Consider the following 17869-nt stretch of genomic DNA (forward strand, 5'->3'; position numbering starts at 1 on the left):
AGGAAATAGGGGCAACTGCTAAGATGTTCTGAACAGGGCCCGCCTTACCATGAAACAATGTGAAGCAGTTGCTTGAGGCTGCAGATTCCAGAGGGGTGTGTGCGTGTGCTTTTTCCCAGCTCCCGTCTCTATGTATTTGAAAATTGCTCCAGCTCAAAACAGGAGGGCATCATTGTGAATGTTGCTTCTCACACTAGGTGCAGGCTGGGCACTGCTTAGAGGGACGGGACACACACACACACACACTGTAAATGAAATGCTAAACTGGGTCATTTACATAATAGGCCGATTCAGTAGTTTTCCTGGGGCACAGGAAGGGCTGGGCTGAAAAACTCAGCCACCACCAATGAGCATCATTGGGATGTTCTCCTTCATGTCGATAGAGCTTTTGCAGGAGAGTGTTCTGATAGATTCGGACTGGTAGGTCAGATCCATCTGTCTTGTACTCTGCAATTAGGAGTGAGGGGTGGCCTTTGGGACTGGCAGGGAGGAAGGAAGGCAGCCCCTCCAGTAGGTGGAGCCAGAGCCAGTGAGAGGCGGAGCCAAATAATTCTAGCTTTGTTCCCATCTTCCTCCCTGCTGACTTCTACGAAGGCAATGCTGACACTAAGGCAGAAGAAGCTGACAGACAGGGCCACCCCCACCCCCCGGGCTGGTCGTAAGTAAGGAGGCAGGCAAGTGAGGGCTGGCTAGGGCAGCAGAGTGAGGTTCACCCTAATGAACCAGCCTCTTCTGCAGTCCGTAGCTTTCTTGTTCCTCTGGGTCACTTTGCCCTGTGTTCTCCTCTTGAATTCTGGTATAACAGAGAACTTCTGAAATCAGTTCAGAACTGGAGTACATGCTGTTTCCACAGAGCTATCAATAAAAGCTCTGTCGGGAATGCTTTGATTTGGATTCCTGCATTGACCAGGGGGTTGGACTCGATGGCCTTGTAGGTCCCTTCCAACCCTACTATTCTATGATTCTATGACATCAGTTCACCTGCATCTTTTCTGCTTCTGCTCTGCATTCCCACTGCACATGTCCACACTGGTGAAACACTGCAAAATAAAAGCAGTCTCGATGCACTTATATGACGGAAAGCATCCGGGTTCTCCTTGTGGAGTGTTTTACTGGTGCAGACACTCTGCTTCTACCCACCTGGTAAAACATCCCACAGAAAAGGACCTTGATTCAAGCTGATGCTACAAAACCATCAGGAGGCTTGTTTTGGGAGGGATGTGTTTGGTCAGGTGGTTATGTCGTGGAGGACATGAATGAACTGAGATCTGTTGCAAGCTGCGCATGCATGCAAAATGCTTTGTACACAATTCAGAAGTAAAACAGAAGCAAAAACATTTGAGGATTCCTAATCCACCAGCTTCACCTTGGAAATGAGACCAAGTAATTCTGACCTCCAAAACAGGGGGATCTTGGATGAGAATTTCAGAAGAATCCATAACTCTGCCACCCATAATGGCACCCACGCGCTATCACACGAGACAGGTGTACAATTTTACCGAATGGTAGGGCCACCTCTGGGCAGCTGGAAGGAACTGCAGGTGTGTGTGTGTGTAGAAAGCACCGTGGACAGCTCCTTGAAAGTTTGGACTAAAACCCAGAGCGGATTCCACTGCCCCACTGACATGGAGCCACCAGCCACCACAACTTCAGACTATAGGTGGAAGGACACTTAACTGAGCATTCATACCACCCTCATCCCCCACATATAAAACTAGATGATAGGGAGAAAAGAATTTTAAATGAGCCTTTTTCCTGTCATCTAGTTTGGTAGATCTTGTGACCCACTTGCAGTCATATTACAGCTTTACCTCTTCAATTAAAAGCAGGTCTATGACAGTCTGTGTCCAGAATGGGAAACCTGTGGCCTTCTGGATGTTGCTAGAGTACAACTCCCATAATCTCTGACCATTAGCAATGCTCTCTGGGTCTGATAGGACTTGGAGTTCAACATACAACAATATCTGGAGGAACACAGGCTTCTGATCTCTGCTGTATATCATAGACCAGGAGCTGCCAACATGGTGCGGTCTAGATGTTGTGAGCTACAGTTCCCATCACTCCTGATGATTGAATACGCTGGGTGAAGCTGATGGCAGTAGTGAATCCACAACATCTGGAGGCACCGTGATGGCTACCCCATCACAGGCTGTGACAGACTGTGTGGGCCTAGGAGTGTTTGGCACACAACTGGTTTGGCATATAAAGTTGCAGAACCAAGGCAGCTCTGCCCAATGGTTGGCTGGCAATGGGGTGAGGGGCTTCCTGGGAGCTCCTCATGGCCTACAAGTGGGCCCTACAAGGACGATGCTACATGAAGGCCCCTCATGTTCACTCTGGGATGTCTCTTCATCTCTTGAGTGAGAAACTACTGGCTGGGAAACAGTGGCGGCTGGCGGCTCCTTGTCAGCGGGGCAGTGGAATCCACTCTGGGTTTTAGTCTGAACTTTCAAGGAACTGTCCGGACTAAAAACCAGAGCGGATTCCACTGCCCCGCTGACATGGAGCCGCCCGCCGGCACTGCTTGGAAAGGCTGTCCCTCACAGCAAGAAATGATTCGGAGACAGCAGTTAATCACAAATAAATACCAATAAATAAAGTTGAAAATCCTGGAAAAACTGAAACAAAAATATTTTAAAATGTTTCCCAGTGTGGCTGCTGAGCCTTCTCCAGGGGCTTTCAAAAGCCTCCTGCAACACTGGAATGAGAGAGAGAGAGAGAGAGAGAGGAGAGAGGTTTAATCGGAAAGAAACAGCCTTACTGAAGAGGTCCTCATTCCTTTTGAAACTCAACATATCATATTTCCGCTATGATTGCAGCTGTGTTTCTGCCCCAGGGTGAATACAGAGGGATTCTTAAACTTTCCTAAATTAACTGTGATCACTGGAAGAAGAAAGCAGAAAATTCAGTTCAAGTCCATCCAGCACAATGCAAGAGTCTATGTTTATCACATTGCCCGGTGTAGCTGCAATTAAACCAGGGCACAATCCTACACTGAAATCTCATTTCACTGAAAGAGAGTTAAGTGTTGCAACTTTGACTGGATTCAACTTGCCCTATTTTTTCCCCTGGATTTATAGCAAACCAGTAGTTGAGGTTTTTTTGGAAGACGTATCCAAACTCCCTTCAGTAATTTGGCCTTCCGCGTTTGTAAATATTTTCAGCTTCCAACCGCAAATGGAATTTTTTGAAAGGGTAAGTGGAGCCACATCAATGGCCCAAGCAGCAGTTGTTCTTGCCCATCAGTGCAGCGACAAGCAGGTCAAAAGGGCGGAGGGAATGCAAGCTTAGGACAGAGTGAGAACTCTTTGATTCTCACCTGGATTTCAGAAGACCCTGATTGTAGGCCGGCTCATCTTGGATCTTCTACTGGACCGGCAGGACAAAGAAACAGAGTACCTTAATTGTATGTACATGAACCCCAAAATGATCAAACTAGGACTTAACTGAAATGCCCCCTTTTTATTTATTTATTATTTGATTTATATCCCACCCTTCCTCCCAGCAGGAGCCCAGGGTGGCAAGTGGTACCCTTTGCAAGTGGTCGACTGTAGCTCAGTGAGAGAGCATCTGCTTTCCATCCAGAATGTCCCAAGTTCAACCCCCAGCATCTCTAGGGAGGGCTGGGCATGTCCTCTGCCTGAAATCCTGGGGGTCCATTGCCAGTCAGTTATTGAGTTAGATGGACCAATGATCTGACTCAGTACAGCCCAGCTTCCTATGAGTGGCATTTCCATGATTTTTCAGGGGTGAGGGAAGAAAGACACTACCCATCACTTGAGTTTCTCCTGGTACCTGTCACTTACCCTGCTCCCCAAATCCTCCTAGAGCAATGCTACAGATGAGGTGGACAGTGAACAGGGCTAGCTCAAGACATTTTGTTGCCTGAGGCGAAGGACAAGATGGTGCCCTCACTTTTCCATCTGCAGAAGCCAACGGGGCTAAAATTAATGATGTTGCATTGCGGTTGTGGAATACAGCCTTTTGCTTGGGTGGGAAGTTGTCCAAGTCTTCCCACGGATGCTTCGACGTTGCCCTTCAGTCCCTGATTCAATCACAGACTCAAGAAAAACTTAGGGTGAATACAGGTAAGTTTTCCGAAGGGGTCAGCTTGCCACAGTGTACCTGGAGACACCTGGAAGGCCTCTAATTTTCCTGGCAAATGTGAAAGAGTATCTGAGGGCATTTTCACACAAATGAGAACTCTGGAGAGGTGGGGGACGGGCTCAAACTCCCCTTGCCACTCGGCAGATGGAGTCAGCTGACCTCCCCAGAGGCTCCTATTCAAGGTGCTTGCACTAGCATTTAAAGCCCCAAACGAATTAGGTCCCAAACAGCTGAAAGGGTGCCTCCTTCCCCACAGATCCTCCTGGGTGTCAAGATCAGCAGAGGGGACCCTCTTCGTTGCCCTCGGAAATGCAGGAGGGGTGGTGGTTGGTCCAGTAGCCCCTAAAGTGTGGAATTCCCTCCCCAGAAAGGTGTGTCTGGCACCTTCATTGCATAGCTTTTGTTGTATGAAGATGTACCTTTGACATCTGAGATATATATTTTAGGCTCCACCCTATTCTTTTGATTGTTAGCAGTTTTAACCAATTTTAATATTATATTTTTATATAGTTGTAACCTGCTTTGAGACCTTATGCTGAAGGGTGGGACAGAAATCTAAATAATAATAATGTAAAATGGAAATGGCCTGCCTTCAAGTTGATCCCAACTTATGGCGACCCTATGAATAGGGTTTTCATGGTAAGCGGTATTCAGAGGGGGTTGACCATTGCCTCCCTCTGAGGCTGAGAGGCAGTGACTGGCCCAAAGTCACCCAGTGAGCTTCATGGCTGTGATTAATAATAATAATAATAATAATAATAATAATAATAATAATAAAAACTTCCTAACTGTTAGAGCCATACGACAGTGGAACCAATGACCTAGAGAGGCAGTGGGCTCTCCGACACTGGAGGCCTTCAAGAGGCAGCTGGACAGCCATCTGTGGGGAATGCTTTGATTTGGATTCCTGCATTGAGCAGGGGGGTGGACTTGATGGCCTTATAGGCCCCTTCCAACTCTACTATGATTCTATATTATTATTAATAATAATAATAATAGTAATAATAATAATAATAATACACACTGAAGCAAATTACCGCTATATAAATCAGGTTGGTAATTAATTAGCCATCACCTGATTAGCTCACCTGTGGTCAGTGAGGCTTAGCTCCAGGCAACCAGGAACATAAAGTGTTTGTAAATTAGAAGAGAGTTGGTCCCTTCCCCAGTTACTTTGTTCCTGGGCCTTACACAGGTGCAGCCACTGTGGTGCCCTCCAGGTGTTGTTTAGCTACAGGTCCCATCACCCCTGGCCTGTGGCCCTGGTGGCTGGGACTGATGGGCATTGCAGTTCAATGACATCTGGAGACACCATGTTGGGTATCTCTGCCATAACTGATTAATCGAGGAATGTGTGGGAAGATGAGAGAACATTTATGGCGGGTTTCTCTGGATTTCTTTGCCAGGTTAAGGTCAATGGTTATCTGTATTCACCCTCAAGTGCATCACCATCTCAGACACATCATCCCACAACGGAAGGGTCTCTAGAGCTTTTGCTTGAGTGCTGCAAGATACATTAGGAACTTGGGGAGCCCCCCCAGTGCCCCAACCCCAGAGATCTATGTGCTTGATGTGGAAGGCCAGCTTTGTGGACTGCAATAGCTTTTGCTGGTTCCTGTATGCACCAATGGGAACCAGCACCCCAAAGGCCTCTACTCAGCAGTGTAGTGGCAAATTCAGAAGTGCAGGGTCCCTTCATGTTAGTCAGAACCAGATCCCCTCCCCACTTTATGAGATCCTTGTTAATGCCTTCTCCCACAACAACAGACATCCATAGGAGCCAAAAATAAGAAGAGTGTTAGCCATTGAGGTGGCTGACTCACCTTCTTTCACTCTTATTGGCTCTAATCAGCAGGAAAGGACAAGGAAACATGTTAGAAGAATCTCCTCAGTGGCCAAAATGCCCCCTTTTCAGGCTGATTGGCTTGTAGGATGCTGGAGACATAGGGACCCTGCTCCCAAAAAAGTAAGGGTTCTAAGACCCCCTGAGACCCTGGATGACCAGACCCCTGCCTCTACTGAAGAAATCAAACTGCCTGACAAAGGTATTTGCAGTAATTGCAATTTCAGTTATTTCCTGGCCACCCAAATGGTCTTTGCCTCAAAAAGCTGAAACGGTTGGGTACTCTCCAGTTGGAGCTGAAGAGTTTTCTTCTGAAAAATGGCCTGCATGAAAAAGGAGCCAATTGCAAAGATATTGGTCTTGAGGGGACTGACGATATGCCAGTTTGGGGTTCTCCTTGGGAGGGTATATCTAGGTAAGGGGCAATCTGCACATAGCATCTGAGAAACTCTGGCTGGAAGAGGTTCCACCGATCAAAAACCTGCCTGAGCATTGGTGATGGCTCCAAAGGGTGTCCACTCAACATTTTGCTTCTCATATCGCATGGGCTTGGATGAAGACCTGGGGAGGCAAGTGAAAGGGCATGGTCTCCCATTGGCTTGACTGCTCTGATGCATTGTCATTTAACAACCTATGCGGTGTAGTAACGCATGGCAGCCATTTTGTCCCCAGAGGCTTGCTGTTGGTCCTGAAAGAGTCAACTATTCCAGCTGTGGCATCAAATGCCCAGTAGACAGCCCACAGCTGTGATGGGACACTATTTCCTGTGGTATGAAGCCCACCCAGGACAAGTGAGCCAGGGAACAGTGCCTTACCTTCATAACCCACTTGGCGCTGTGAGGTGGCTTTACACATAGATTTGTATGCATGTGCATATGTAATAGAATTTATATATATGTGTGTGTGTGTGTGTGTGTGTATGTATATATATATACTCTATCACATTGTGTAACACACACATGTCACAGCAACACCTCACTTCCTGTTTCCTTCTCCCATGGCAGAAGTATTGTTTGAATCGTCACTTCCTATGAATACATTACAAGGCGCTAGGCCAACCAGTTCATAAGAGAAAAAGTTTGGCAGTTCCACAGAGCAAAGAACGGTCTGCAAGTTCCTCCAGTTCCTGTGGGAGGTTGCATGAGGGCCTTTAAAAAAGAACATACCACCTGTTGTTAATTCTATACGTAGAAACATAGCCACAGGCTGGGCTGGAACATCAAGAGTCATTGCGCTAGAAGCTTCTTCCATGCTCCTAAAGCACAGATAGGCCATGTTTCAGGAAGACGCACAACATTCAAAGGACACTTAATAGCACAAGTTTTGCCGTGTGAGTCGAGACAGGAAAGAGCAGAGACTCCGGAACTTTCTGGAAACCTGCTATCCATCCGCTACCCAGCTCTATTTTCTTGACTAGTTAAAGAAGCCACAGTCTCCTGCAAGGCGGGAGGTCAAAAATGGCTGGCTGGCTGGTTTCTTGGTTTGTCAGGAATCGTAAGGTTAACATCCAGGTGTGACGGTCGAGAAGAAATTAGACCTATTCTAGCCAACCAGTGTTAGCCTCTTTGTGTGTGTGTGCATATTTTTTTTGTTTCACGAAGTCAACTTCCTCCCCTAGAAAAAGCCACCTCTGATTCGTTTTCCATGGCCATCCCATTTTACTTGCACGTGTGGACGTCGTAGACTCGTATGCACTCCTGGCAGCTGACGTAGCAGCACCAATGGAAGATGCAGTGGCACTTCTCCTTCCTCTTCTCAGTCCGCGTGTTGTGTCCACGCCCGCAGCACAAGAGGTCACAACCATCTATCCCATGGGAGGTGACATTGCAGATCCTGTCGCGGGTGCCGAAGGAGCCGGTCTCGGGGTTCGGCTCACAGAAGTTGGGCGAGTTCTCATAATAGACTAGGTCCCTCTCGGTCGGGGCTTTGAAGAAGTTGTATTTGGGCCGCAGCGTCTCTACCCAGCCGCGGGACTCTCTGTGTTTCTCCACCACCATTTCCGAAGCGCTGTCATATTTGTCCTTGAGGTAGTCGCCGATGACCCGGAAGTCAGGCTGGGACCACCAGCAGGTCTTGACCTCGCAGCTGCCTGACAATCCGTGGCACTTGCATTTGAGGTGCATGTGGTCGATAATGGACTGAGAAAAGGAAAAGAAAACAAGAAGGGCAGGGAAGGCAGACAGAGGAGAGATAACGTTAGCTTGCCATACATTCCATATGCCATATTTAAACTTTGCAGGGTTGGCCAGTCCCAGGCATCCAGGAGCAGTCAGTGAAGCATCTCTGCGGCTTACCAGGAGGGAGAGCGGGAGGGGAGAGGTGGCAGTGAGACTATTGTGATGCAAGTGCACCGGAGGGAGTGCCAGATTTTTGTTTGTTTGATTGATTGATTTATATCCCAGTAGCAGCCCAGGGCAGCAGATTAAAGCACTAAAAACACTTTAAAACATCATAAAAAGAGACTTTAAACTATATTAAAACAAAATATCTTTAAAAACGTCTTTTTTAAAAAAGGTTTAAAAATCTGTTTTTAAAAAAGAAGGTTTAAAAACATATTAAAAAGCAATTCCAACACAGATGCAGACTGGGATTGGCTCCTCTGGTGCATTCGTGCCGCATCAACCTTGCCCCTCTCCCTTCCGGTAAGCTGCGGTGCCTAGGGATGGAAACATCTCTCCATTTGGGTTCTCTCACTTTCTCATTTTTCCAATGTCAAATTCAGTCCCCTACATTTCTGCAGCAACCTGCGATTAAAAATAAAAATCCTCATGAAAATTCTCCAACATTTGAGTGCAAATTTCTCAAATAAACACATTTTTGTAGGCAGTTTTGACAAAGGGACACATTTCTGCAAGCCATTTCTCATCACATCTTGCCTTTTTGCATGTTATTTTCACTCATATATTCATTTTTATGCACACTTTCCCCTAATATATGCATTTTTGTAAATGTTGTTTAGTTGGCGAATTGCATCCCAAAATCCTAATAAATGTGAATTTCAAAGGATGGCTGTGTTTCAGTTCTCATATTGTTTTGGAAAGTGCGAATTTGATAAATTCTGCTTGAAATGTGAACTGAATCAAAATTCTCCCCCATCCCTAGCAGTGACCCAGGAAATCAGGTATGTGCCATCACCCTTTTCTGCCCAATACTACGTCAGGTGTGTCAGCTTCACAGAATACCTGCAAAGTCCCAGTTAACAATGTATTAACAGTGCCTTTGCAGGACCCAGAAACCTTCCCTTGCTTCTGTTACGCTGATGCCCTTAGGGTTGCCAACTGACTTTGTGTAAAGTGTAATCTGAGGTCAGATCTTGAAGTTTGCCCAGGCAGATTAGGGACGGAAAACCAAGGGAAGGGGACTGAATAGTCTGCACCAGCCTTATGCCTACAGTCCTGAAAATCTCAGAACACAATGCAGGGTGAAGGGAATATGCAAGACAGCCACACCCAGTACTCTCTGATCAGTGGTCCCAGCTGATCTGCCCCATTTCAACTGTGCCAGGCTTTCACCTGCCCCACACCTGAGGCCAAATATGAACTCATAAGAATTGTCAGCTGTGCACCCCACCATGCTCAGAAATCACAATATAAATAAGAGTGTCATCATAATATAATTAAGGAGCTGGGTTCTTACATTAAAGATGCCAATTGCAGCTTCCTGGGATTTTGGAGCAAAGTGCTACTTTACGTAATCAGCAGAGTTGCATGATAAAGCTTTTCTTGGACTCCATCACTTTAGGTTGCAGGCAGGGGTCTGCATGTTTGAATGATCCTCCGGGGGAGGGAAATCCCTACACACAGAGAATCAGCATGCCAGGGAGAAAGATGCAGCCTAGCTTTCCTTCTGACATGCCAGTTTTCAAAGTAAGCAGGGAACCTGAACGGCTTGCCATGTGGGGAAAGTGCACCATGCAATCTATTGCCCCAGCAGTCTGAAATGGTACAGTCCAAGAGACCTGGATCACCTGGTTTTGCAGATTGTGCTGTTCGGTGCCAGCTTCTATATCAAAAGCAACTGGCTACATTATTATAGGGCGTTACTGCCTTTAGCAAAAGCACCGCAACGTTGAAGCTGCGCTAAGGGAATGGAACAAACCACCATTTTCCTTACAGTCCTTCCAGCTTCATTATTGTGCCTGTTCATGGCTGACCGAGCGTCCGGCCTGTTCTCCCGTGCATCCGCAAATTCCCGAGACACCATGCTCCCAAATTCCACATCCTCGCTGCAGCCTCCCCATTTCCAGCCTTCTCCCGGAGGGCCCTTGTGACGCGTGTCGCAGCCGCAGATGGTGGCTGAGCCTTCGGCGCAGGATCTGGTCACTGCAAAAGCCACGCCGGCAGAGGCGATGGCGTGAACGAAGGCTGACTCCCTGGTGGCTGTGGGAAGAGAGTTGACATCATGGTAAGTGTCCCTGACTCAACGGAAGCCATGGGGTTACTTTGACATACGTAACAGGGAGACTGGAAGGGCTGGAGCTCAAGAAGGTCCTAGATTCAATCCCTGGCAGCTCCAGGCAGGGCTGGGACAGACTCCCTACCTAAAACCCTGGACAGCCTCTGCCAGTCAGTGCAGACAATACTGAGCTAGATGGACCAATGATCTGACTCAGTATAAGGCAAATTCCTATGTTCCTAAGGCCAGAGCCGAAAAGTCCTAAGCCACATGAACAGAGAGACATTTCTTCATATTAATATTATAAAAGGGAGTTAACTGTACTAGTTGGAAATACGTCTGGATGCAACTCTGGATGAGTCACTGTTTCAGGCTTATGTCCAACCAAGAAGCATTAGTTACTTGTCCAGAAATGTAGGTGGAGGTGGTGGGCTCCTTAACTCTAGTAGTCCATTTTGCGTGCCACTTTGGGAATTCTGGTTGAAAAGCAGGATGTGAATTTAAGAGTGCATGAAGGAACTGTGGCTTTGATTTAAATTCAGAAGGCGGGAAAACGTATTTCAGCAAGCAAATGTTTGGGAAACATTGATGCAACATAAGAACATGCATTGCTGGTTCAGACCAAGGGTCTATCTAGTTCAGCATATATGTATATTCCTGATGGCTATCTGCACCTTCCAGGTTCAGAGGCATGCCACTGAATATTAGATACCTTTCAGTAGGGGCGGTAAAAATCATGACCCACCCTATTTTTTGTGATGTAATTTTCAGTTGTTTGCAGTTGTTTTTAATGATGTATTTTAAAATGTTGTAACCTGCCCTGGGACCTCAGGGTGAAAAGCCGAATGATGATGATGATGATGGTAATAACAGTAGTAATAATAATAATAATCCTGCTTGAGGGCTTCTCAGAGACATATGGTTAGCTAACATGGGACACAGAATGCTAGACCAGTTGGGTCATTGATCTGATCCAGAGAGGCAACTTTTATGTACCAAGACATTTTAAAAGGAAGACCCTGTTCACATGTAACACTAAGCCAAACTTTGGCTTAGCTAGAACATGAAAAAACATAGCCATCGTGGCTATTTTGTTCTTTCCCTAGTCTTGCCACTGCGGTACTACCCAGGTACATGGCTTGGCTTGGTGTTACATGTGAACCCAGGTTTGTGCTTTGTCTCATTCCCAAAAAACCATGAGCTGTAACCAAGGTTTGGGGCTTATCCACATGGGAGCAAAACATTGTATTAAAGACACTGCTTTTACCTCCGTTTTCTGTTTGCACAGTCCACATAGGGGGCTCAAAGCCAGCTGCAAACATGGTGCTTTTCATTCATACTGAAGGGGCAGGATCAATCCTGCAGCTTCCTAATGACCGTACCTCTTAAGGTCAAAGTTCCACTTCCTCTGGTTACCTTGGCAACTGAGCATGCTCAGTTTGTTCCAGAGTTTCATTAAAAACAACAACAGCAACAACCCTGAAGTACAATTGTTTGTATTTTCACTGCTACAATTCAGCTGGAATGCAAATATTTGCTTGAACAGTGTTATGCTTTTGTGCACAAATTAGGCAGGAAAGAAAAATAAAGCACACTTTGCAGCAGGCTTGCAGAACAGGAAATGAAATGAAAGAAGGGAGGAGGAGAGAGTGGGCGTGGAGAGGAGAACGTCTGACACACCCACCTAAAGCATCAGAATAAAGTGTCTACAAGCACAAGAGATACGAACTGGAGATATTTTTTCCTTCCTGTTTCAGATTAAAAGAGCATTGATATACTACGAATTTAAAGGGGAAAACTGTGTTCTAGCTGCTGATTGCCTGCAACATCATGTGATCCATGCAAATTAAAAGGGGCTGTGAGTAGCACCAGACCCGCATTAAACCTCTGTGTGAACCAGGCATTGGTCTTATTTATTTATTTATTAAATTTATATCCTGCCCTTCCTCCAAGAAGGAGCTCAGGGCAGCAAACAAAAACAGTAAACCACTCTAAAACATTGTAAAACCAAAAAGGCTTTAAAGCATATTAAAACAAAACAGCTTTAAAAACATCTTTTTAAAACAAATGTTTAAAAACATCTAAAAAAGCAATTCCAATACAAATGCCGACTGGGATAAGGTCTCTACTTAAAGGTTTGTTGAAAGAGGAAGGTCTTCAGTAGGGACTGAAAAGATAACAGGGATGCTGCCTGTCTAATATTTAAGGGGAGGGAATTCCAAAGCGTTGGTGCCACAACACTAAAGGTCTGCTTCCTATGTTGTGCGAGATGGACCTCCTGATTAAATGGTACCTGCAGGAGGCCCTCACCTGCAGAGCACAGTGATCGACTGGGTATATAAGGGGTAAGACAATCTTTTAGGTATCCTGGTCCCAAGCTGCATAGGGCTTCGTACACCAAAACCAGAACCTTGTACTTGGCCCGGTAGGTAAAGTTCTTGGTTTACTGCTCATAGTTTGCTTGAGAGAGACAAACCACAAGCCTGGATTTGCATGCAATGATAATACAAACCATTACTTAGCTCTGGATAATGTGGCAGAAGCAGGACTGGGGGAGAAGTGAAGCAGCCACAATTTTCACTCTGGGTACCTGCACATTTGCTGATTTTCACTAAGCCATGATTTGAATTAGTGTTGCATGCAACCAAGACCAGAAGTGAACTCACTTGAAATGCTTTGGGAATCACCTTGATTCAGCTATTTTTATACCCATTTACCACAGTTCATTAATTTAGTATTCAAATTTACATTGCCCCTCTCCAGCCTACACTCACAGGGTGGGTTACAACATCAAAACATAAACAGAACAAAATCAACGGACACTAGTTTCTGTAGCTGAGCAGGTGGGATTGCTGCCAGGATGCGGGGAACCTGCAGCCCTCCAGATGTCGCTGGACTCCAAACTCCCATCAGCCCAGCCAGCATAGCCAATGGAATGATGGGAGTTGTAGTCCAAAATAATCTGGAGGACCCTGGATTCCTCTTCGGGGGATTGTTTTGCTGCTATCTCAAGGGGGACAACTGGTCCGACCACTTGCAGAGCGACCACATCTCGTTTGAATTAAAAACTGGTCATCTGATAAGATCTTGAGGGGAACATAGTTTTGTGATCGTTCCGATACCGAAGGGAAAATTCACTGTACAAAAATGGGCAGGGTATGGAAGTTTACCCCCAAGGCTAGCTTTGAGGTTTCCTTGGCAGAAGGCAAGTTATTCTGCAAAACTGGAAACACTGTTTTGTGGTAGCTCTAAACGTGTGCCTGCAAGCTGATTTTTCAGATGAATCTTAAGAAAAACTTCAAGGAAGGCCAGTCCTCTGTTTCACTGGGGCACCTGCTCCACAGACTACCTGCTCTGAAGATCTCACCTTCACATGCCTGCTTATTTTTTAAGTTCTAAGAAAAAGGAAGAGGGAGATTTCCAAAGCAATCCTCATCATGTCTTCACTGGGACAAAACCTAAGATGGACCCAAATAGTCAAAAACATTTCATTTCATTTTAAATTTGTATACTGCCTTTCTACACCGCTGCACTCAAGGTGGTTTACAACCATAAAAATGTCAAAAAATATATAGAAATAATCATACTATTATCCTATAATGCTGCAAAATACAAAATAATACAAAAAAATTAAACAACAAGAATATAGCAAAAATACTTAACATTACATACACACGTGTTTCACCAATACAAATTACTAATTAATAAAACCCATATCAGTTCCTTCTACTTCTAACATACACACCCTCTCAGGCTCTTGGCTCTCACCCAGGACTCCATGCATCCATCCTGGCTCTCACCCAGGACCCATGTATGCTATTCACCAGGGCCGGCCCCAGGCATGCCGGGGCCCTTGGGCACCAGACTGCCCCGGGCCCTGGCACTCCCCTTCTGCGATTCATGGCAGGATTGGTACTGCAGATCTCAGGGCAGGAGATCCCAAGCCGCCTGCCATTCCCCTGCTCTACTTACCTTTCTCGGTGCTGTTTTTTCAGTGGCGCACTGCAAGCGCAGGTTTGCCATCAGTCAAGATGGCGGCCGAGGTTTCCCTAAGGGACTGAAGCCTCTGCCACCATCTTGGTTGATGGCACGCACGTGTGCCACACGTGCACATTGCTGCCATCAACCAAGATGGCAGCAGAGACTTCAGCCCCTTAGGGAAACCCCGGCCGCCATCTTAATTGATGGCAAACCTGCACTCGCAGCTGCAAAAAACAGCAGAGGGAAAGGTAGGTGAAGCGCGGGAATGTTGGGTGGCTCTGAAGCTCCTGTCCTGCTATCCGCGGCAGCAATCCTGCCGCGGATTGCAGAAGGGGAGCGCAGGGGCCCTCGGCCAGTGCCCCACCTGGCCGACCTTTAGAACCGGCCCTGCTATTCACAACTAACACAATGTGCAAGTATGCTGTTTTCTGGTATTTGTGTCCAGATGCAACAAATCTAAAGAGGATCAGTCACCTGTGAGATGGTGCAAGGACAGAAATAGTTAAGCTGCATAGAAACTCAAAGGTTTCAGTAAATTGGGTTCATAAGGTAGTTTCTCACGTATGCATTACCTGTTTCACTGGTAAAAACCTGCTCATTCAAAGGTTTAGATATCATCTCTTGATCTTGAGAATAGTTATAATCAAAAACATCTGGAAGGCACTATGTTGCGGAAGGCTGGGCCAAGCCAAGTATAGGTCAAAAAGCAAAAATCTAGAAAAAATCAGATCAGAGGGTGGTATTCAATGTAGACCCACTGAAGTGAATGGACAGGACTAATTCAGTGGGTCTGCTCTGAATAGGACTTAGCTGAATACAACCTAGATGCTGGAGAATGGATGGGATTTTGTCCTGGTGTTCTGCTTCTGTCTGAAACCAGACAGCTATGTAATGTCTGCTCCATAGGACAGGAATGGAGAACCTGTGGCCCCTGGCTGTTGTTGGACTCCAGGTCCCATCAAACCAAGCCAGCAAGGCCAGCAGTCTGGGGTGATGGGAGGAGTTGTCCAGCAACATCTGGAGAGGCACAGGTTCCCTCTCCCTCTCCTAGAGAGTTTTCTGCTTTTGCATCAGAATCAGGGAAGCCTGTGGCCCTCCAGATGTTGCTGGACTCCAGACCCCACCAGCCCCAGCTGGTATTGCCAGTGCTCAGAGACAATGGGAATTGTAGCTGTGCAACAGCTGGAGGGCCACAGGCTTCCCACCCCTCTTTGCCATGCTCTCCAAAGAGTTATGATGTGGGCCTTCAACATAAGAAGCTGCCATACCAAGTCAGGCCATTGGTCCATCTAGCTCAGTACTGTCTACATTGACTGGCAGCCACTCTCTTGGGTTTCAAGCAAGGTTCTCTCCCAGGCCCACCTGGAGATGCCACTTGGAATTGAACCTGGGACCTTCTGCATGCAAAGCAGGTGCTTTGTAGCTAAGCTATGGCCCTTCCCTTTAACCTCCTCTTTAATATTATTTATTTATTATTTGATTTCTATCCTGCTCTTTGTCCCATGAGAAGCTATTGGAAGCCACGCGTCATTCATTCAAAACGTATCGCCATCCTTGCCCGTAACTGTTGAAGTCTCACTGAGCCTCTTTCATTTCTACAGTACATATTTAACCCAGCACCTAACCTGTTTGATTGCAGTGGGTTCTGATGAATGAATGATTATCCTAATACTTACAGTAAAAACTCAGCACTGTCCACAAGACTAAAAGGAGAAAATCCCTACCTACCGGCGCACAAAGGGAGAAAAGGAACAAGGGGAGGTGGAAACAGGTATTAAAGATCTTCTATTTCAGGTAGTTTTTTTCATAAAAGATGCTGTGGCCTTAGAGGATTTTAGCTGCCTATATGATTTTTAAAGCTCAGCTGGTTTTAAATGGTATTACAGTGGTTTGATTTTGGGGGGGGGTTGTGTGTGTATGTACAGTATGATTTTTTTGAAATAAGTTAGCTTTTTTTTGCATTTTAATGCTGCATGGAAACCATCTAGTGAGGGTAGTCATCCAAAGTTGGCATCATAATCAATCTTCATAATTTATGAGGATGGTGGAAGGCAATTTTAAACAGCCATGTTTTCAAGAACCCTGTTTAAAAATGAGGAAAGATTTAAGTGGAGCTCCCAAGGAGTCCTGAGAACTGTAGTCCTGTTACAGGGTTAAGGACCTCTGTCATGGATCTCTAACAAAGGATTTTTCTCAGGCTTCTCACCAGAAAATTACAAAACCCACAGCTCCTTGGCAGTAGCCATGAGAGTCAAATTAGTTCCACACCAGATCCAAAATCAATTTCATTTTTTAAAAATGGGGTATCCATTGTATGGTCTAACACATGCTTGGCCAATCTGGGAAATGCACAAGAGCACTTTTTAGTGTGAAAAGGCCCAGTGTTGGCATCCCAAAAGTGAAGCCACCAGCAGCACACTGTGAAAAGCCTGGGCTCCAAGCAGCGAATCTGTCAATTTTGGTATCTCTCAGTTTCCCATTTTTCCAATCTTAAATTCAGTTGTTCACATTCCCACATCAATTCGCTTTTTTTTAAGTCCTCAGGAAAATTTATCAGCATTTTAGTGAGAATTTCTCCCAATATGCACATATATTTTATATGCAATTTTGCCTAACAATGAATTTTTGCAAGGAAGTTCCCCTTAACAGAACGCATTTTTGTACATTATTTCCACAGCATAAAAATTGTAAGGCACACATCCCCCCTAATATGTGCAATTTTGTACATATTATTTGGCTGTGGAACTGCATTACAAAATTCAGAGAAGGGCAAATTTCAAAGGATGGCTGTGTTTTCGGTCTTGGGAAGTGTGAATTCCATAGGTTTGCATGAAACTTTCTCCCCCATCTGTAACTCCAAGGCAGGTATCCGTGTCTCTCGGGAGCAAGCCCTTTGACCAGCACCTGTCCCTCCCTTGTGGCTGGGGCACCAGGTTCAGCCTGGATGCGGGAAGTTAGGGAGAGAGCTAAGGCCTCCGAGATCTGTGAATCGCTTCCTAACCCTGAGAAAGGAGTTCAGCTCCCGCTCTCTCCCCACCACCCCCAATGGCTAATCGCTGGCCTGACCCTCTCGAGCTTTCGCCAAGCTCGCCTGAGGCAGCATGGGCTGTGAGGCCGGGGAAAAGGGTGGAGATGGAGATAAACAGGAGGAAAAGCACACACTTGTAATGGAAATGAGGGGTTATTTAGCTGCCATATAAAAATGTAAGAGCCTTAGCGGAGATAAGAGGAGAGAGAGAGAGTGGAGCTTGTTTTTGTCAGCCAGCCTGGGTGGTTCCTGGTAGCTGCAGCAGAGACAGGTAGCAGGTCGCGACTTGAGAGAGATGAGGCCTTTCCGGAAAGTCAGCTGGCAACAAACAGAAAGATGGGGAAGAATCCCTACCTAAAGGGAAGGGAGAGCATTCCAACAGGGGAGAGCAAAAAAACCCACCCCACGCCACTCACCTTGACAAATGCACGGAGGGGAAGGCTATCCGTGGCTACTAGCCACAATGGCCACGCTCTGCCTCCATGGTCAGAGGCGGTGCTTCCGAATACCAGTGG

General features: G+C 46.1%; 1 protein-coding gene across 1 annotated transcript in view; it reads right to left on the reverse strand.

Moving 5' to 3' along the window:
• Positions 1–6852: 6852 nt before the first annotated feature.
• Positions 6853–17869, reverse strand: part of WNT3A (Wnt family member 3A) — a 113759-nt gene continuing 102742 nt past the window's right edge. The window contains exons 3-4 of the mRNA XM_061586936.1: positions 10064–10329; positions 6853–8088 (exon numbers count right to left, since the gene is read on the reverse strand). Coding sequence (XP_061442920.1) covers positions 7609–8088; positions 10064–10329 — 746 coding nt within the window. The 3' untranslated portion in view covers positions 6853–7608. The remainder of the gene's footprint in view (positions 8089–10063; positions 10330–17869) is intronic.

The sequence above is a fragment of the Rhineura floridana genome, chromosome 10, assembly GCF_030035675.1.
Source record: "Rhineura floridana isolate rRhiFlo1 chromosome 10, rRhiFlo1.hap2, whole genome shotgun sequence".
NCBI classification, from domain to species: domain Eukaryota; kingdom Metazoa; phylum Chordata; class Lepidosauria; order Squamata; family Rhineuridae; genus Rhineura; species Rhineura floridana.